At 43.4% G+C, this 21,763-nt stretch overlaps 1 protein-coding gene across 1 annotated transcript; it reads right to left on the reverse strand.

The window, feature by feature from the left end:
* Window positions 1–2,287: 2,287 nt before the first annotated feature.
* On the reverse strand, window positions 2,288–21,421 carry LOC114606022 (perilipin-3-like). Its single transcript, XM_028747768.2, has 8 exons — window positions 21,292–21,421; window positions 20,598–20,681; window positions 14,294–14,379; window positions 13,098–13,293; window positions 8,660–8,742; window positions 6,698–6,962; window positions 4,891–5,087; window positions 2,288–2,839 (listed from the first exon to the last, which is right to left on the reverse strand). Exons 1-8 carry the CDS (start codon window positions 21,356–21,358, stop codon window positions 2,405–2,407), a joined length of 1,413 nt encoding a protein of 470 aa, XP_028603601.2. The 5' UTR covers window positions 21,359–21,421; the 3' UTR covers window positions 2,288–2,404.
* Between the last annotated feature and the right edge of the window lie 342 nt (window positions 21,422–21,763).

The raw sequence follows: 21,763 nt of genomic DNA on the forward strand, positions 1-21,763 counted from the left end.
AACAGAGAAAGTCTGTTGCAAGTCTGTATAGGTAATGCCTGTTGACATTTCCATTTCACCTTAAGGAGCAGACGTGTGGAACAGTTGCATGTCACATGTCTGTTTACATTTCAGCACAGCTTGCTGGGAACTTCCGTTGTGTATAGCTTTTGCTTTTCCTGTTCTCTCTGAGACGACATGAGAGAGAGAGACGACGTTTCTTTGTCCTGATTTATGATTAATAGATGTAGTATGCTTCCACAAGCCTCACGCCTATTCTAAGTGTGCAGTGTGATCTGCTGATAGTGTGCCCGGGTTGCTGATTTACGTCGGAGCAGAGGTGATGGTCTTCCCAGTGGGACGGCTGGAAGGAGGCAGCCCAGCTGGGGCTAGCCAGCTGGCCTCCCAGCCCTCTGCAGGCCACAGTGCCATGGGTTACACTAGAAAGCAAAATTTACATGTGTTGCCTCAACCATTTGTGCCTCTGGCCCTCGGAAGCCTGACCCAAAAGGGAATGTTGCCCTCCACCCCTGACATTGGGAAGCAGACAAGGATATGCCCACCAAGTTCAACTCGACTCTGCTTTGCTGTTTTGTGAATAGATCTTCCCATCAACAGCTAATATGAACAAGGGGAACAGCCTCTTCTCCTTGCCAGTAGTGCAGCAGGAAATCCAGAAGTACAGGGTCCCGCCATGGGAGCCACAGCCACATGTCTTCTAAGGTTGTGCAAGGTTGTATAATAAACTTCTGCAATCATAATAATAAGTAGGAGCTCATTGCAATGATCAATGTGTTGCCTTTCAGCTAGATCTGGGCATGGGCAGATGATTTGGAGTTTTCCAATACCTTCTTTTGGAGTGGCTTGAGTTGTGAATTATTAAGGGAAGTAACAGAACTTACACATAGGTCTATTGAAATGGAAGCCCCTTGTGTTTTCAGTGTTCCTAAATGCTTAGCCTTGGTGCATTCAGTGGCAAAAAAGCTCTCCTTTTGTGCTGACGGGGTGTGTCTCTAGGGCCCTGGAGACAAGGATGCTGCTGCAATAAGTTTTGGACCCCCTGGACCACTCCACCTTTGCTCCCCTCCCACCGGATGATACTTTTAGGCAGGGCTAGGGAAGCTGCGGCTCATTGGACTCCAACTCCCATCAGCCTCAGCCAGCATGGCCAGTGGTTAGGCATGATGGGAGTAGTAATAATAATAATAATAATAATAATAATAATATATATATATATATATATATATATATATATATATATATATTATTTATACCCCGCCCATCTGGCTGGGCTTCCCCAGCCACTCTGGGTGGCTTCCAACAAAATATTAAAATACAGTAATGCATCAAACATTAAAAGCTTCCCTAAACAAGGCTGCCTTCAGATTTCTTCTAAAAGTCTGGTAGTTGTTGTTCTCTTTGACATCTGGTGGGAGGGCGTTCCACAGGGCGGGTGCCACTACCAAGAAGGCCCTCTGCCTGGTTCCCTGTAATTTGGCTTCTTGCAGTGAGGGAACCACCAGAAGGCCCTCTGCACTGGACCTCAGTGTCCGGGTAGAAGGATGGGGGTGGAGATGCTCCTTCAGATATACTGGACCGAGGCTGTTTAGGGCTTTAAAGGTCCGCACCAACACTTTGAAACGTACTGGGAGCCAATGTAGGTCTTTCAAGACCGGTGTTATGTGGTCTCTGCGGCCGCTCCAACAACCTCGAGAAGGTCACAGCTTCCCTGTCCCACTTTTGAGGGTGCTCATGCCACCCTTCCCAGGAACTGGAACTACAGGGTTATAGGAAAAAGTGACGGCGCGGAGTCCTCACCATGTGGCCTCCAATCTTCAGGTGTTACCAAAATAGTATAAGATGAGGCTGGGGAACTTGTGGTCCTCCCGATGTTTTTGGACTCCCGACAGCCTCAGCCAACAGTCCGGAGTGATGGGAGCTGCAGCGTAACCTCTGGAAGTTCCCCATCTTTGACAGAGAAGGATGTTCTGAAGCAGCTCCCCACCCTTAAAGGAATGTTGGACGGCTGCCTGATATAGAAATCTTTCCTACAGGATATGCTGCAGCCCGTATAATGCTAAGCATGAGCCCTCTCACTGAGCTATCCCATGACTTGGGAAGGAGGTGGACTTGGGACATGCATACTGCATATTTTTAGCTTGACAACGTAACCGGGTCTTTTGCGATCCTAGAACAAGGACTTCTGCTTCGATTCCCTTCATCTTCCCTCAGCCTGGAGAAAGAGTTTCCTTGGCTTTCTGAGACACGAGAAAAACACACATGCACACTAAGGTCTAATTCACTCATTTACTTCCAGGCTGCTGTTGTGCCTAGGATTTAATCTAAGAACCAAGCCCTTTAAAAATGCCCTCAAGTCCACATTGCATGCTTCCCCCTCTGCCTTCTACAGGTGACCCGGGAGGGCTCAGGTGGTTGGGGTTGCTGCTGCCAGGAAGCCAGTCCTGGATTCCTGCTGCCCAGAAAGGGTGCCTCGAGACACCTGCCCGCTCCGCGCGATCTTGAGGGCCCTTAGGGCGCTGCCCGGGCAGGTCTTGCATCTGCAGCTGTTTGTGAAGAAGCAAAAAGGCAGGGATTGCGACACGTAGTTCAAAAGCGCGTTCAGGTTCTCCTCCTCGGACATTCTCTCCCACACTCGGGTGAAGATTCTTCGGCAGAGGTCCTGCAGGCATTCTAGGGTGGAGAGTGCCATCTTGAGTTCCTCGAGGGCGTAAGAGGCCTGGGGGACATTCTCGTGAAACTGGGAGGATAATTCTTCCACACTGAAGAGGACGATCAGGTAGATGGTCCTCAGCGGGAGTGTGACCGTATAGTACAAGGCGGCCAGCCAAGCCTTCCATTCCTGAAATGCAGACATCCATTGGAGAATATATATATATATTTTTAAAAAACAACCATAGATGACTTATTCCAAGTCATGACCTTTGGTCCACCTAGTGTGGTGGAGTGCTTAGAGCAGCCTCTCTCAACCTTGGGTTGTTGGACTACAACTCCCATCATCCCTAGCTGGCAGGACCAGTGCTGCATCAGGGATGATGGGAATTGTTGCGCAACATCTGGGGACCCAAGGTGGAGAAAGGCTGGATTAGACTACAGCTGGAGGGAGTACTGTGTCCAATTCCAGACACCACAATGTAAAGAGGATATTGACAAGCTGGAACGTGTGCAGAGGAGGGCAACCAAGATGACCAAAGGTCTGGGTTGGACTAGATGACCCTTGGGATCCCTTCCAGCTCTAAGATTCCACAATTCTAGAGTGTTGAACAAAGACGTGGGAGATGGGGCTTCTGTTATTCGCCACTTAGTCACAGAGCTCACTGGGTGACCTTGGGCCAGTCAACATACCTGACAGGGTTGTTGTGAGGATAAAATGGGAAAAGGAAGACCCACGTGCACCACCTTGAAAAATGGCGTTACATAAATGAATTTATTTATTTTTTTAAAAAAGGTAATAGCTGTGCACTGGCTGGCACTGGCTCTCCAGAGCTTCAGGCAGGAGTCTTTGCTAGCCTTATCTCAAGATGCCAGGACTCCAACCTGCAGCCTTCTGCATGCAAAGCATTCCTCCTGCTACTGAGCTATGGCCTCGCCACACTTAAAAGAGAGATTTTGACATGGCGGATGTGACATAATGCAAGGATAAAGTTGCCAACTTTTCCACTAGCCCCTGCTCCTAAAGCTTTTTTTACTGTGGATCAGCTTACAGGGAGGTGGTCACACTTAACTTTCTGCTGTGGACTTTGTGCTGTGAACTTGCTGAACTCTGTGGATCATGCTGACGACACACCCAGGAGCTGGCCAGCATGTGCATTTTGGGTGCCAAACGCAAGCCAGACTGGGTCAGATCCACCTGGGAATCCACTGAATCTGAACAGTGCCAAGTGCAAGGTGCACACTGGCAGTGGGGAAATCAGGAGTGCACTGTTAGTGTCCTGGTCACCCTTCCCCCAGCACAGCTTGCATTTAGTGTTGTTTAAATTTGGAGCATAAATTCCCTTTCCCATGCATTTATTTTAGTTTGTGGACTCAATGGTCTTCTGCTCTCCTCTCTCTCTCTTTACATGGCAGTGTACTTCTCATTCTGCAGCGTGTGTGTATGTATAAACCAGAGCTTTCCAAACATTACTGTGTCAGTTGCAGTGTGTAGGTGTGTTGTGTGAACGCTCCCCATGCTCTTCCCAGGGCTAGAAAGGGGTTAGTTTAACCTCTGGACATGGGTGGTGCTGTGGTCTAAACCACTGAGCCTCTTGGGCTTGCCGTTCAGAAGGCCGGCAGTTCGAGTCCACCCAACAGGGTGAACTCCCGTTGCTCTCTCCCAGCTCCTGCCAACCCAGCAGTTTGAAATCACACCAGTGCAAGTAGATAAATAGGTACTGCTGCGACGGGAAAGTAAACAGCGTTTTCGGGCGCTCTGTTTTCCGTCGCAGTGTTCTGTTGCGCCAGAAGCGGTTTAGTCCTGCTGGCCACATGACCTGGAAAGCTGTCGTGGACAAACATCGGCTCCCTCGGCCCGAAAGCGAGATCAACGCCACAACACCATAGTCGCCTTTGACTGGACTTAACAGTACAGGGGCCCTCTATCTTTTACCTTCCTTTAGTTTAACCTCTGGTTTGCTAGTAAACTGAATTACTGTGTCACTAAATGATGCATCTCTAAAAAGTGTTTCACAAATACGAAAAGTTTGGAAAGTTCGGGTGTAGAATTTGACCCTGATGACACAATTGCCCGCCCCATTCTCCCGCCCTCTCTCTCACATACACCATCCTTGGGGCTAATCTAAGAAATATTTCAGCCTTGAAAACTTTTTGTTTTCAAAGGAGATGTGATTGTTTCCTCCCAGCCCAGAGCGACATAGGAGGGGGAAAGAAGAGGCAGGGGGAATGTGCTCTTACCGCATAGCAGTTTTCCGTGACCTTTTGGAGGCTCTGGCACGTGTGGCTGATGCGGCGCTGAGACTGCATCGAAGCATAGTGTTGGAATTTGTTCAGCAAGGAAAGCAAGCAGACCATGTACCCTTCGCACCTGATCTGCGCCTGCACTTCCTCCCCGGAATCCCCCAATCCGCATTTAGAACATGTCCGAGTCTCATCTGAAACGAAAGAAACATCACTGTGTGGTCGTAAAGGGAGACAGAAGGTTGCAGCTGGAGATTGCAGCAGCCCTGTGTTCGAGGTGGCCCCAGTTATTTTTGCAAGGTGTTGGGATCCATGGCCAGGAGACATCTCCATGAGCCAGTTACCATGTACACAGTGTTTCCCTACGCCGGGGATTAACCATGTTGGCATTCTTGGGCACCATTTTATAAAATTAAATTGTAATCACATTTTATGCCCGAATGGTGGAGCCATTGTTTAAAGCTTTTCATGTAGCAACGGTGGGTCCATTGATTTCTGTGGGTCTACTCTGAGTAAAACTTAGCAGAATAATACCCAGTCGTATGTGTTTTCCCCACTGCAGCTGAAAATGTATGTGTGGGGGTGTGTGAAAGAGGATGAAATGCCTTACTTTTCCCAGTCACCACCCCCCAGAAAATCTCTGGGACCTGCCAGTTAGTCTGGCTGCCATTCCCTCCCCACACCTGCAGAGATGTCCTGGGAATTATGCTATTTCATCACTTATCTTTCAAGATGACTTTGGGAAGGCTGCCCCCCTCCAATATGCCCCCCATTTCACCACATTGCCTACCCCCTTTGCAAAATTTCTGAAATCTCTCTTCCCATTTTGCTACCTACAGATAGGACAGGACAGTGAGCTGCGGAGGGATAATTTCGTCTATTTTCACAGATGCTGACCCCCCTCGTGAGTGGTCAGGCTCCATAATAAATTTAGGACATCTAAGTGGTAGAGGCTTCACAGTTAATGGAGCATGTATACACATTTGTGTTTGTTTTTTTAAAAAACAACAACCCAACACTAGAAGAGCAAAGTTGTGGAAAGATGCTCATGGGGCTGACTCAGCCTTAGACATTAATGATTTGCCTAAATCAGGAGCATGGAATCTCAGGCTTGGGGAATAAATATGGCCCTCTAGTCCTCTCTATGTGGCCCTCCAGGCTCTCCTCATGCCACACATCCTCCCCCAAGCCACACCCCTCACTGGCTTTGTTTGCCTGTGCAGGATGCGCCCTTGAGGTCTGGTATTGCTTCTTGCTTGCTGGATAGAGAGGGGTATGTGCAGTGCTTTTTATCAAGGAAAATTGGTGCCAGAACTCACCATGAAATTGTAAGTTGCCGGGCAACCTGGGGCGGCCCTGAAGAGCTGTTGGTTTGACAACAGAAGCATTCACCGCTAAAAAAACTACAGAGTCATAGATCTTGAAAAAGTGTAGACTCGCACACACTGGCCAGCTTCTGTTTTGACTTGAAATGTTTGTTTGGGGCTTTTCAGAAATACATAAAGGCAAGAATGGTGCCCACCTGAGAGATGCCGGAACTGTGCTCTGGCTGAAAAAAAGCACTGGGTATGTCTAGGAGCTAGTCTACTGTCCAAAGGGGTACTTTGCCACTGTACCTGTCCCCCCCCCCCCCCGGGGCATGTGACCACCAGAATTTGCCCAGAAAGGAATGTGGCACTTGAGCTGAAAGGGTTCTCCCGCCCCAGGTCTAAATCTTGGTGGTACTTTGTCTGCACATATCATTAAGATAAAAAACCACTCTGTGCTGTACAGGTAGGGGGAAAACACTCTAAGGAGCCCTTACTCATATCTTCATCTGCAACCAGGAGATAGTGATCTATAAATGCATGGGACCTGCCCAGCATGGTGTCCACACTGGTCCTGGCCATCTGTCCAACTCTCGTCCCCATCAACAGGCTCATACTCCCAGTCACCATGGACGTTGTGGTCCTCACGCTACCCTGGACAGCATCTCTGGTCATGTCAACCATCCCTGATAGCCTGCGGGTCATGGCGCTCTTTGCACATGTGACTTTAGAAGACATCATCTCCTTCGTACCAGAGACAACCTGCAAGAGTAAGAAGACAGACCCTGGTGGAAATATTGGAAACTAGAATCATAGAATCATAGAGTTGGAAGAGACCACAAGGGCCATCGAGTCCAACCCCCTGCCAAGCAGGAAACACCATCAGAGCACTCCTGACATATGGTTGTCAAGCCTCTGCTTAAAGACCTCCAAAGAAGGAGAAAAAACTAGCTTTTGTCTTGGGTACTGTGAATTGTAGCTCTGTGAGGGGCAAACTGCAGTGCCCTGGCTTCTTCGCAAGGAAGACATGTGCTCTAAATTTATGGTGCATGGGATGCGACCTGAGTTTACCTCTGTGGTTTTTTATTATTTAATTAAAAAAATTATTTATGATTTTCAATTTTATACAATTCAATTTTATGATAACTTTATACATTTTATGATCATTTTAACATTTCAAAACTTGGCTTCCTTCCCCCCTCTTTCTGCAATTCCTTAAATTTATTTTTAATATTCTCTGCATATCCAAATTAACTTAATTTGCTCATTTATTCATCTAATTTAGATATATATACGTTTAATAAAACTGCAGGTTATTACAATAATCCTGCCAATGTTCTTATCTGTTTACAGTTTATTTGTAAATATTCAGTAAACCATTTCCATTCTTTTAAACAAAGTTTGTTATCTTGATTTCTTATTTTTCTGCTAGGTTTTGCCATTTCTGCACATTCCATAAGCTTTGTATCCATTCTTCTTTTGCTGGGACTTCTTTCCATTTTTGGGCGAGTAACATTCTTGCCTCTGTAGTAGCATACATGAATAAATTTCTAGACAGTTTGGGTAGTTCTGTCCCTATAATTCCCAAAAGGCAAGCTTCTGGGTTTGCTTTTTTCCAAACGTTATTTTAAACACCATTTCCCTTTAAGCTTTAACCTTACTACAAGACCACCACATAGGATAAAAAGAACCTTCTTTCTCTTTACATTTCCAACACTTATTTGATTTGGATTTATACATTTTGGCCAATTTACTCGGTGTTAGGTACCATCAATATATCATTTTCATATAATTTTCTGTTAGACCAATAAGGTAAAGGTAAAGGTACCCCTGCCCGTACAGGCCAGTCTTGACAGACTCTGGGGTTGTGCGCCCATCTCACTCAAGAGGCCGGGGGCCAGCGCTGTCCAGAGACACTTCCGGGTCACGTGGCCAGCGTGACAAAGCTGCATCTGGCAAGCCAGAGCCGCACACGGAAACGCCGTTTACCTTCCCGCTATAAAGCGGTCCCTATTTAACTACTTGCACCCGGGAGTGCTTTCGAACTGCTAGGTTGGCAGGCGCTGGGACCGAGCAGCGGGAGCGCACCCCGCCGTGGGGATTCGAACCGCCGACCTTTTGATCGGCAAGCCCTAGGTGCTGAGGCTTTTACCCACAGCGCCACCCGCGTCCCTGTTAGACCAATAACATGCTGTAAATTTTATGTCTGTATTCCACAGTCGTTCCCATGCTTCCGTATCTATATTTTGACCAATATCTTTTGTCCAATGTATCTGCCCTCTGTGTTCCAAGGGGACCATCTTTTCTCTTGGTTTTGGGCTGCTTTGAACTGTGGGTCATTTGTGGCATCCTTCACCTCTATTTGTGATGTTTTTAAGATGTTGCAAAGTGCCCAGAGACTTATTCGAAATGACCTAAATAAATGTTTACAATCTTCTGGGAGGCAGACAACTGCTCACCTGATCAGTCGTCTGTTGAAGAATGGGCATCTTCTCTTCCACTGTATCTAAGCCTCGGCAGGCAAACTTGTTTGCTGTTGCAACTAAGAGAGACAGAGAGAGGAAGACACTTTGGTTTTTGTTATGGTTGCTGTCATGAGTCCCTTTCAGTCTCACTAAAACAACTGAGCTTTGAATTACCGTACTTTGGATTTGGATTTGATATCCCACTTTATCACTCCCCTAAGGAGTCTCAAAGCGGCTAACAATCTCCTCTCCCTTCCTCCCCCACAACAAACACTCTGTGAGGTGAGTGGGGCTGAGAGACTTCAGAGAAGTGTGACTAGCCCAAGGTCACCCAGCAGCTGCATGTGGAGGAGCGGGGAATCGAACCCAGTTCGCCAGATTATGAGTCCACCGCTCTTAACCACTACACCACACTGGCTTTCACTTACTTACTTATAACAGAAATATTACACAAAGTAATCACACAAGGAACTTTGGCAATGGTTACAAAATACTGGTAGGGTGAAAAGCTATCAATTGTTCTTTCTCTCAGTCCCTCATTTTTCCAATGTCCATTTTATTTTTCTATGGACTTATCCACACTTACCTTTCGTTTGTGCTTTCCAGGCATGGTCCACACTTTAAAGCTCTGTGTCTGAGCATCCTTTTTCTCTATTTTTGCTCCAGAGCTTTCCCCATGAAAACCCGCTCTTTAAAAGCACAGTCTCCGCTGTCCCTCATCCCAAAGGAAACATGAACCTTGACTCAGTGCCGGGAACCCCTGGAATCTCACATCCCTCCAAGATTGCAACAACAACAACAGCAATAAATCAATTAATCAGTTAAATAGCCAAGATACCGAGGGCAGGCCTATGTTTCTGATTCAGGAAATCAGGAAAACATCAACTGCATTTCTAACCTGGAAGAAATTACCCAACACAACTTTTGCACAGGATTTTGAATTTGATTCCCGTTGAAACAATACAAAATGAAGGCCTTTGCAGATGATTTGGTTTTAACATTACAGGAGCCAGAATCTAGTATGAAGAGAGTGTTAGAATTAATTCATGAATTTGGTCGGGTGGCGGGGTTTAAATTGAACAAGCTGAAAACTAAGGTTTTGGAGAAAAATTTGACACCCCTGGAAACAGAGAGGTTTCAGAAAGAGACAGAATTAAATGTGGTTAAAAAGGTGAAATACCTAGGGGTAAACTTGTCTGCTAAAAATTTGAATTTATTCAAAGACAACTATGAAAAATCTTGGACAGAAATTAAAAAAGACTTTGAGATTTGGTCAAGACTGAAACTTTCCTTGTTGGGAAGAATTGCAGCTATAAAAATGAATGTATTGCCAAAGATGTTATTTTTGTTTCAGACCCTACAGATCGTGGACAGAGTGGAATGTTTTGGAAAGTGGCAGAAGGATATTTCTAAGTTTGTCTGGCAGGGCAAAAAGCCCCGAATAAAATTTAAAATACTAACTGATGCAAAAGAAAGAGGGGGGTTTGCCCTGCCAGATTTAAGGTTATATTACGAAGCTGCGGCTTTCTGCTGGATGAAAGATTGGTTATTACTTGAGAACACTGATGTTCTAGATCTGGAAGGGTTTAATAATGCGTTTGGATGGCATGCATATCTGTGGTACGACAAGGTAAAGGCTCATAAAATGTTTAAAAACCATATTGTCAGGAAAGCAATATTTATGGTCTGGACAAAATATAAAGACTTATTAGAAGGTAAGACCCCGAGGTGGTTATCACCAGCGGAGGCCAAGGTCCGAAAGAGACCCAATATGGAGGCCGGCTGGCCTAAATATTGGGAAATAATAGAAAAAATTGGAGATAACTGGAGGCTGCAGAGCTTTGAAAAACTAAAGAACAAGGTGCAAGATTGGTTTCACTATGCTCAAATTCAAGAGGTTTTTAAGTCGGATAGAAAAATAGGATTCCAGGTGGAAAAATCGAAATTAGAGACAGAACTGTTGGAACCTAAAACTAAGGTACTTTCGAGAATGTATAACTTGTTGCTTAAATGGAACACTCAGGATGAGACAGTGAAATCAGCCATGATAAAATGGGCTCAAGATATTGGGTACAACATTATGTTCGAAGACTGGGAAAGGTTATGGACCACTGGAATTAAATTCACGGCATGTAGTGCCCTGAAAGAAAACATTATGAAAATGATATATAGGTGGTACATGACCCCAGTCAAACTTGCTAAGATATATCATCTGTCTGATAACAAATGTTGGAAATGTAAGGAGGCCGAAGGGACATTCTTTCACCTCTGGTGGACCTGTCCAAAAGTGAAGGCCTTCTGGGAAATGATATATTATGAGTTAAAAAAGGTATTTAGCTATACCTTTCCCAAGAAACCAGAGGCCTTCCTCCTGGGCATTGTTGGCCAGAAGGTGTTAAAGAAGGATAGAACATTTTTTATGTATGCAACTACAGCAGCAAGAATACTTATTGCAAAACACTGGAAGACACAAGATCTACCTACACTGGAAGAGTGGCAGATGCAACTGATGGACTACATGGAACTGGCTGAAATGACTGGCAGAATCTGAGACTTGGGAGAAGAGGAGATGGAGGAGGACTGGAAAAAATTTAAGGACTATTTACAAAAATACCATAAGTTGTATGAATGTTAAAAACTGCACGATTTGGAAGTTTTAGCTTCAGCGATTAGATCTTTGAAATAGAAAATTAAGTTAAAAGTAAGGAAAGGATGAGATTTAAAGTATTACTAAAGGTGATTAAAGGTACAAGTAACTGACAAAGAGTATTTTAAATTTAAGACATTTGTAAGGTATAAATTAAGATGTGAAAAAAGGTAATAATTTGCTGACATCTTTATGGCAAAGAATGCATGGTATGGGAGATGTGAGGAAGTCCGATTGGTTATGTAAAAATATTTCTGAAAGTGGAATTTTCTTTTTTCTTTATTTGTTTATCTTATGCTTGCTATGTGAACTATATATTCTTATTTGTGCATTTGAAAATGTAATAAAAAATATTTCCAAAAAAAAGAAGAAGAAAAAGAATTTGATTCCCCTGCAATTTCTTACTGCTGTCTGAACAAACCTTTACTTTTTCCACCACTGGTGTGATTATTTGGCTGGTCAGTTTTGGATTTCTGTCTGTAACAACCAAATTCAGCAGCAGATCCTCCTGTTTTTTCTTGGTGGACTACTGAGCAAAGTAGAACAGGGACTTACCGTACTCGAATCAGTGGCGTAGGAAGGGGGGTGTGGGCCGCCCCGGGTGTCATCAATGAGGGGGTGCGCCAGCCTCCCGGCACTACCATCATGAACTGGGGGGGGGGGCTGGCACCGGTTTGGGGAGCCATGGGGGCCGAATCCTGACTCCATCCCACTGGAGATGAGGGGGCAGGGGCGACCTTGAAAGCGGAACCTTCTGCAGGAAAACACAACACCACAAACAGGCCCCCTGCAGCGGCGAGTGTCTTTCAAAGCACAAGCAAAGCAACCGGTGACTTTAGTTTACCCCGTGTCCCCACACTGAGCAGCCTTGCAAGGCTCAGATCTGGGGAGGAGGTGGGTGCCAGAAGGGCACAACAGCCTCTGCTCAGGGCTGGGGTTACTCCAGCAGCGGTGGGGGTTGGTTGCACGATGCCTTTGTTCTCAGCTTCTTGCCCCGCCCCCTCCCACCCCAGGCATCTTGGAGCCACGCTTCGCCACTGACTAGAATCCGTTTACAGGGTTCCAGAAAGTTCCTGCACTCTGCTAGACCTCCTTTCCAATGTAGGAAGGATTCCTAAACCCAGAGAAGCTTGAATAGATTGTTGTGTGCGTTGATAGCAGTGGCAATTTGAGGGCGATTGTTACGTACAGTGGTACCTCTGGTTGCGAACTGGATCTGTTCCGGAGGACCATTTGCAACATGAAAAGAGCGCAACCCGCAGCGGCGTGTTTGCACACGCGCGGGTTGCGATTCGCCGCTTCTGCAGATGCACATGACGTCATTTTGCGCTTCTGCGCACGCGTGAGCGGCGAAACCCAGAAGTAACCCTTTCCGGTACTTCTGGGTCGCCGCAGGACGTAACCTGAAAGAACATAACATGAGGCGGACGTAACATGAGGTATGACTGTACTAAGCTTGGATCCTGGAACAATAGGCAAGTAGTATCATAGAATGCAACAACTGATTGGCCTGCAGGAAAAGACCAATCAGGCTCCAGGAGGGAAGCAGAATCAGCCAATCAGATGGGACTAATTGTGTAAATAACGTATATAAAAGCCTGAGGTTTTTTTTGGGGGGGGCAATAAAATCACTGTTTTACAAGCTGCAATAAAGAGCATGAAATCACTACAGGACTCCGAGTATATTTCAGCGATTGTGGGCTAGCTTGTCAATAAATGCTCATTGCCATCTCTTCAGCTAATTCTAGCATGTTGCATTTAGCCCTCTGCCTCAGTTTTACTCACTCTGAGGTTCAAATGTAGTCAGAAGTGGCTGTGCCGTGTTGATGGCAGCTCCAGTGATGGTCTTCATGCCTTTCTCTGCCCCACCACACACTGTCTGAAGGTAGGAGCTTTTTCTCTTAATGGAGGTGTAGTTTGAAGAAACTAAGCTGCAGACAGAGCACACCAAGGGGAGGCTGCCAACTCTCTTCAAGACATTCTGACATGGAAACCAAAGCCAGATCTTTGTTATTTAAACCATTAGTTGTACAATCAATCAATAAATAAATAAATAAATAAATAAATAAATAAATAAATAAATACATACCATTCAGAGCACAGTTCAAACAAAACAACACGTCCACACTACAGCAGTACCAATAAACAATAGCATATCACAAAAGAAGCAGAGGCCACAATTTGTAATACAAGTCAATACTATAACCAGAAGTTAGCAGCCCTCCGTGTTTGGGTGGACTTTATAATTTTATTTTAAACATTTATTATATTAGTCACTTGCTTTTCAAAAATGAAACTTCCAAAAAACAACAGCACTTAAAACAAAGACAAAAAAACTTAAAATACACAAGTTTAGATCAAGTTTATGCTCTGAGATCTGCTGAGATTCTCCCAGTGCCCTGCCTTTCATACTGTGGTTCTTTGATTCCATTGCAAGTGAGGGATGGACGGACCAGTCACTTTTCCTGATGCTCCATCATAGGGCCATTCCATCATGTCTTTCCAGACGAATGCCCCCGAAAACCCACATGTAAACCTTTCACACATTTTGTACATACTTTGCTTGTAAAACACACATTTGTTTCGGTGCATTCTCCCCTTTAAACATGCATTTCTTTCAAAAACAAAATACACCTTTATTTTTCCACCTTTGGGGGATTGAGATGGCATTGCAAAACCTGGAGAAATGGGTAATCTGATAATTGAGGTGAGAACAAGAAAGCAAAAATTAGTGTAGCCCAACAAAAAAAACAGGAGAAAGAAAAGAACAGTTGGAACATCCTTAGAAACAAAGTGGGCAGTATCAATCTAAACACTTGTTCTAATACAACAACTTTAAATTGTGCCATCTAATTTCCCCTCCCTGGGCTGCTCCCCAACTGCTTTGGAGAGTAGGGGGGAAGGTTGGGAAAGTTACATTGCATAGCTAAAAATGTTTTTTGTTGGATACCATATGCAAACGAGCTTGAATACACAACTACCTCATCCTCAAGACTTTCATCAGAGGTCTCTGAAGACGTCGCAGACGGTTCTGGCTTCGGAGAAGACATGATGCGTTCCGTGGTCACTGGAAGTGCAGAGAACAGAAAGCAATTGTGTCGGGGCCAATCATGGCCCAATTAACGGCCACAAATAGCTCCGTTGCCGGGTTGCTGCCAGTGGAAGCAGAAGATGGGGAACCCGGGTTCAAGTCTCCATTCAACCATGAAACTCAGCGGGTGGCCCTGGACCTGTAACTATCATTCAGGCTGACCTACCTCACGGGGTGTTGTGAGGATGTAATGTTTATGTGTGTGTAGGGGGGGAGCCCAGCAGGCCACTTTCAGAAGGAAGCTGGAATGTAAGTGCAGCAAGTAAATCAATTTTTTAAAAAACAGGCTATGCCTTTCCATACTGGGAAACTTTTCCATTGATAATGAGGCTTGAAAGCACTCGCACTGTCTCTAAATTTTTAAAACAACAACAATAATACTTTTATTATTTACACCCTGCCCATTTGACTAGGTTGCCCCAGCCACTCTGGGCAGCTTCCGACATATATAGAAACATAATAAAACATTAAACGTTAAAAAACTACAGAGCTGCCTCAGATGTCTTCTATTATATATATATATATATATATATTATTCATTTTCCATTACCGGACAATGACAGAAAAAAAAACAACAACATAAAAAAAAAAGAATGAGGTAACAGTCACATATCAAAAGCAAACAAGACCATCAACCAAATCACAACCCCCAAACCAACCAACACACAGACATTACCAACAATTAACAATTGACTTCCCTCCATCTCGGTTTTGGGTTATATGTATATTAAATCCAATCTGCAGTTTTTCATTATAAAATATCTACGCGTCACAAGAGTTATATTACACCTACTGTGATTTTTATATCTCTAGAATTTGTTTCTATGTATGTTATAAATCTAGACCATTCATCAATAAACTTTCTCCCTTTTTGCTGTCTAATTTTCTGTGTCATTTTTGCCAACTCCATATACTCAAATAATTTGATTTGCCAATCCTTAACGGTCGGGATATTTGGGGTTTTCCAGTTTTGTGCTAATAAGATCCTGGCAGCTACAGTTGCATATTGAAATATTACATAGTCCTCCTTTTTAATCTCCTCTTCGATCATTCCCAAAAGGAAAGCTTCGGGCTTTTTGACAAAGGTGTATTTAAGTATTTTTTTTAATTCATTATAGATGGAATCCCAAAATTTCTTAACTTCTTCACATTTCCACCACATGTGATAGAAGCGTCCCTCTTTAGATTTACATTTCCAACACCTTCTGTCCCCATTCTTGTACATTTTTTGCAGTTTCACAGGAGTAATGTACCAACGATACATCATCTTTTCCATATTTTCTCTAAGGGCAGTACAGGCTGTAAATTTCATTCCTTTAGTCCACAACTTCGTCCATTTTTCAAAATCCAAATTATATCCAATATCTATGGCCCACTTTACCATAACTTCTTCGACCTCTTCATCCTTGGTGTCCCAATCTAACAGTTGAGTATACATTTTAGATAGCAGTTTAGTTTTACTTTCTATTATTTCTACCTGGAATTTAGATTTTTTCTCATTCATTCCAATCTTTCTGTCTTCCTTCCATAAAGCATTAATTTGGTGGTACTGCAACCAACCTGTCAGTCTACTCTTCAACTCTTCATAGGGTCTAATTTTCCATCCTCTTTCCGATCTTTCCAGTAAATCTTCATAGGTCAGTCTCTCACCTTCTATATTTATTTTTTTAACAGTTAATATATCGATAGGCGATAGCCACCAGGGGGTGTTTTTTTCCAGTAGTCTTTTGTTCTTTTCCCACACCTCTAAAAGTGCTCCTCTGATGATATGGTTTGAGAAGCCTTTATGCACCTTTTCCTTATTTTGCCAAAGATAAGCATGCCATCCGAATCTTAGATCGAAGCCCTCTAGGTCTAACAGATCTGTGTTTTTTAAGGTGACCCATTCTTTGAGCCAACAAAGGCACGAGGCTTCGTAATACAGTCTTAGATTTGGGACCGAGAAACCTCCTCTATATTTTCTATCCGTTAACAATTTAAATCTAATTCTTGGTCTTTTACCTTGCCATATAAATTTGGATAAGATTTTTTGCCAATTTTTAAATATTGCGCTTCCTCTAATCACTGGGACATTTTGGAATAAAAATAAGATGAAAAATATAAACTTAATGGCTGATAACTATACTAATACCTGGAAGGAAATCCAAAAGGAACTAGACATTTGGAACAGGATTAAACTCTCCTGGTCAGGCAGAATGGCTGCGATTAAGATGTGCATACTACCGAAACTCTTATTTTTATGCCTCAGATGTCTTCTAAAGGTTGTATGGTTACTTATCTCCTTGGCTCGGGGGTCACATAACTCCATACCCTCCAACATTTTTCTGATGGAAATAGAAACCTCTTAAGGAAAAGCGGGACATTCTGGAATCAAATCAGAAACCGGGACAGCTTCTGTAAATCCGGGACTGTCCCTGGAAAATAGGGACCTTTGGAGGGTCTGCTTTCTGGCACCCACTGATGTTGTCATGTCTGCTATCGCTTCCTTCCCTCCAAATGTTAAAGATGAGCAGTCTGTGTTGTGATGGAGCAGCTATATGCCTGCTCAAATGAAGCTCACTGGGTGACCTTGAGCCTGCACTGTTTCTCAGGTTATTTCACCAGGTTGTCATGATTAAAAAAGAGGGGGAAAGCCCTGCATTTTATTTTATTTTTACAATCAAGAGGTATATAATTTCTATGCAGTAAGTTGTGAAATAAGAAAAATGTATGTTGTGCTGAGCTCTTCGGAGGAAGGGCAAAATATAAGCTTAACAAAACTGATAACTGACATACCATCCAAGCCGATCCAGTGGCAAACAGATGTGGGCATTAGAATTTCTGGGATACAAACACCCATTGTGAGGTGGGAGTGGGCATGATCCAAAGCTCTATATAACCCCCCCCCCCATCCTCAAAGCAGCCTTTGGGAAAACTAGTGGCTAACCCTGTTCTTCAATCAAGCATTGTTGTCCCTAAGGAATGAGCTGTGTCTCCTGGAAGACACAAGATTTGCCCACCTTGGAAGAATGGCAGATGCAAGTAATAAACTACGTGGAACTAGCAGAAATGACTGGCAGAATCCGAGACCTGGGAGAAGAAGTGATGGAAGAGGATTGGAAGAAATTTAAAAACTATCTGCAGAAATACTGCAAGGTGTATGAATGTTAAAATGATGTTGGTATGAAAATAATATGGCATTAGTGATACAGTGTTAAAAAAGTATGCAAAATCGTAAATTGAAAAAGGGTGAAAGAACAAGGTTATATTATGTTAAAAGTAAACAATATGTTAAAGGTGTTTAAGTATAAGAAGGAAAGATCGGAGACATAATAGAAGTGATTATAATAATTTTGAAATGAGTTTCTGAAGGAGGATAAGGATTTGCTGTATCTGATTAGATAAAGAGGAACACAAAAAAGGGAGGTGTGAGGAAGTCAGGAAAGAAAGTTTTGTAAACACAAACTTAAAAACTGGAGTTTTTGTTTTTTAAATTTTCTCTTTTTTCTTTTTCTTCTTTTTTCTTTTTATCTTTCTTTTTCTTCGATGTATACTGGCAATGGATTTCGGTGTTTTGTATTGAAGTGATGTTTTATTCTTTTATTGGAAAAATAAATAAATATATTTAAAAAAAAAAAAGGAATGAGCTGTGTCTCCCCCCAGTGTTTACCCAGACTCACCAGAAGGCGACCCTATTACTGTTTTTTCCCCAGAGCAGCAACTACTTTGGACTTGGAGGAGGAAGACTGGATCATTCCATTGGGCTTATTCTTCACGCTGACGGCTTGCTATGTTAACATTTTGGGCATTTCCCATTAGAGGAGGACTACATTGGCTCTCAGGAAGAGGCTTCCGCTGCCATGGTTTCAAAACTTCATCCCCAGGGTGAATGAGGATGGTTTCAGGAAAGATGGCGGCGTTTTGGCACTTTTCTAAGACGGGTTATTGGGGGGGGGGGAACCACCAGGGTGGCAAGTGATGGGAGTTCCCATTGTTTCTTCAGCCCAGCAAGCACTGAAGGAGAGAGGAGTGCCAGCCAATCAGCCTGTACATGCAAATTAGTTGCATTATGATTGCTTGTCCAATTGGATCCAGCAGCTATGAAGGCTGCAACCCTATGCACAGCTTGCCTGGGACTTCAGCCCCATGGAATCCATTGGGGCTTATTGCAAAGAACATTTGAACCCTACTGGATCAGACCAAGGGCCTGCCTAGTCTGCTATCTTGTTTCTCATATGAGGAGCATGACATGAGTGCAATAGCTCTTTCTTGGGGCACTTCCTCATGCCTGTTTAGTGTGGACTTGGCGCTGCTCCTGCACATAAGTCACTTTAACTGCATAAACCCTAATATTTCGCTAGGCATTTGAATCCCTCCTGCAAAACTCTCAAGGAAATCTTTGGCCAATTTTGAGAACTTTCAGATTGCTTGTATTCATTGTGTATTATGTTGTGAGCTTCCTCGGATGGACCATGCACCCAAATAATGTCACAAATAAATATGTGCATTGTGGAAGTAGTTTTCAGTCAGTACGGTTGACCCTTTGCCCACCAACGTACTTAAATTTTATTACAGCATGTTGTAGCTTATAAAAGGCCACCAGAGGGCCATAGAACCACATTTGCTTTAAAAATTCTCCTCATGCCAGGAGAGCCTCAGTAGGTGAATCTTTCCATCCATCAGACTTGGCTACTTTTTCTCTTCTCTTTGTGGAGATCCCACAGCTGTTAAGCCTGTCATTCCTTCCAGAAAACTCCTAAGAAGTGTAAATGATCACTTGAGGTGCATCAGATACGGAGATGATTGCATTCACTTTCCTGATTATAATGCTAGAACTTCTGCCCTGGCATCTGATGCTCTGTTTACACTGCAATCAGTACCTGTCGTGCTAGGGATCTGAAACTTTTGATTGATATACCACCATATCATGCATCCACTGAATCTTCTTTTAAGTCTTTTGTTCAGTTTAGAATGCAACACATGCATTTATTTTTATTTATTTTTGGCTTGAAACCACATGGGTGTCTGATGTCAGCAACACCTCAGTTTCAAAGGGTTCCCCATCCTAAAGGCAAACTTATTCTATTACCTTGTGGAACTCATAACCACAAGTTATAGTGGTGATGTCCAAAAGCTTACATGACAGGGAGGCGGGGATTAGGCAAAGTAATGGAGGACGTCTGTATTCAGAAATCCTGCCCTTCTACCAAACACAGTGACAACAGGATAAGGCTGTTTTCTTTAAACCATAACTTGCTTCTGATTTTTCATAAGGCATTTGTTGTCTGCTGATGGAAGCAAAATACTGGGACAAACTGACTTTTGTCTGATCCAGCATACTATATTCTCCACATGGCCTAGCAAGTGACTTTAGGATTGCAGCAATAGTTATCTGGCAATAGTGTGGTTAAAGATACACCCTAGTGACCCTGTTTGCATCTGCTAAATCACCAGGAAGGAGGACAAAACTCTGAATTTCACATAATCACATCGTTGGACGGAGCCTTGTAGGCTATTTCCATCTAATTCTCAGCTCTGAGTAGAAACTCTAGAGCTACAGGCATCCTCAATAGATGAATTTGCAGCCCACCACTCCTCTAAGTCATTAACTTCAATACTGAACTGTTTTTACTGGCTAGAGGTTCCTCCTAATGTCCAACCAAAATCTACCCTCTTTGTAATTGAAGCCCATTGGAACTCCTTTTTTTTTAAAAAAAATTTTTACACTGCCTCTTAGCTTTAGAAAAGCTTCTTTGTCACCTTGCAAATTCAAAGACATAATAATGAAAAGCATGCAGTAAAAAATATAAAGAGTGCAAATGCAGGAGAGCAGATAAAATAAATAAACAGTAAAATCAGCAGACAGCTTTCATCAGAATGAGAAAAGGCTTGGGAAATAAATAAAAAAAATGGTTTTCAAAGCTGCATCAAAAAGCCACTCAGGCTGTGTATACCCATCAAGTATTTAAAGCACCCCTTTCAAGAATCCTGGAAACTGTGGTTTCTTAAAGGTGCTGGGAATTGTAGCTCTGTGGGTGAATTCTTTGAGGCAACTATGATTTCAACATACATTATGTACATAGCCTCTGTTGTGTGGTGATAAAGTATTCTGCAAACAGGATACCACAATTTAAAAGTCTTTTCCTACAGGTATGTTTGACAGTGGAGCCTCCAACGCTGATCTTAATAATATAAGTGATCTTTATGTTGCTTACCTGACGGGGAGCTAATGGAGTGAGTAAAATTCTCAGGATAAATCATCATAGCAAGAGCCCGGCGCAGTTTATGTAGCTTCTTTCCTAGATTAAAAGATTGCAGCAGGGGCAAAGTGGTTATCTATATTCTGAAAAGTTTGCGCTGACAAATTCGCAGAACATTTGAACATATCCACAGATGTCCCACACAAAATAAAAACCAAACAAAACTGAAGATGAGGATTTTTTCCTTCGCACCAAATTCTTACGAAGGAGAAAGCTTGTTTCTTGTTTCTGTTTATGAGGATAGGACAAAGAGAGTCGGGTGCAGAATTACCACAGAATTACCAACATTTGGTTTCAAAAATTCTGGTCCACGAGGCAGGGGCACAAACAGAACAGGATCCAGCAAACAGGATCAACACAATATGGTGGGTCAACTGCTAGACTTTGGCCAAACCAGGGGTTTATTTTACCCGCTTCGCAGACCATAATACTACTTAACCTAACAGGAGGACATGTTTTTACTTGTTGCAAAGAGACGGAGTTGGCAACCTCCGGCGTACATTTTGCAAATATTAATCGAAAAAGAAGTGCTATCTTAATGATTCCACACACACCCCACCCAGGGGACTGATCAATATGGCAAGAATAGTAAGGCTTACAAGATATGTAAGGTGAGCACACAGCAACAGAAATACAAATTCCGTCTCACTTTTTTTCCAGAACTTCTGCAGCTTCTCGGAGATGTCACACTCCTTTCCCTTCCCTCGAAACGGCATTTCCCTTATACAGATAGAGGGTAAGGGCTGTCATTCACAGAGTTCTAAAAACTTCCATTCCTCTGTCACCCCCACAGAGGAACGCATCAACAATCGCCCGGATTGCTGCCTTAGAATACGGAATCCCTTCGTGGGAGGACATTCTGTTCACCGCATTCAGAACTGGTCTCCCTCTTTTATGCCACTGATGGATCTTGAAGTGTCCCCTGAAATGCTTTCGAGCAATTAAAATTTCACAGAAGACTGGGAAACTCATGGTGGCATCAGTGATGAGGGCATAAACCTATTAGGAGAAGTGCCTTAAATTTCCAGGCCAGCAGACCATGTAATTCATGATGGAGGTCGCACAGTCCAGATTATGGGCCACCCCGGCTGAAGGGCTCCATTGCCATAAATGTCTGTAAT

This window comes from Podarcis muralis, chromosome 10 (assembly GCF_964188315.1).
Source record: "Podarcis muralis chromosome 10, rPodMur119.hap1.1, whole genome shotgun sequence".
NCBI lineage: Eukaryota > Metazoa > Chordata > Lepidosauria > Squamata > Lacertidae > Podarcis > Podarcis muralis.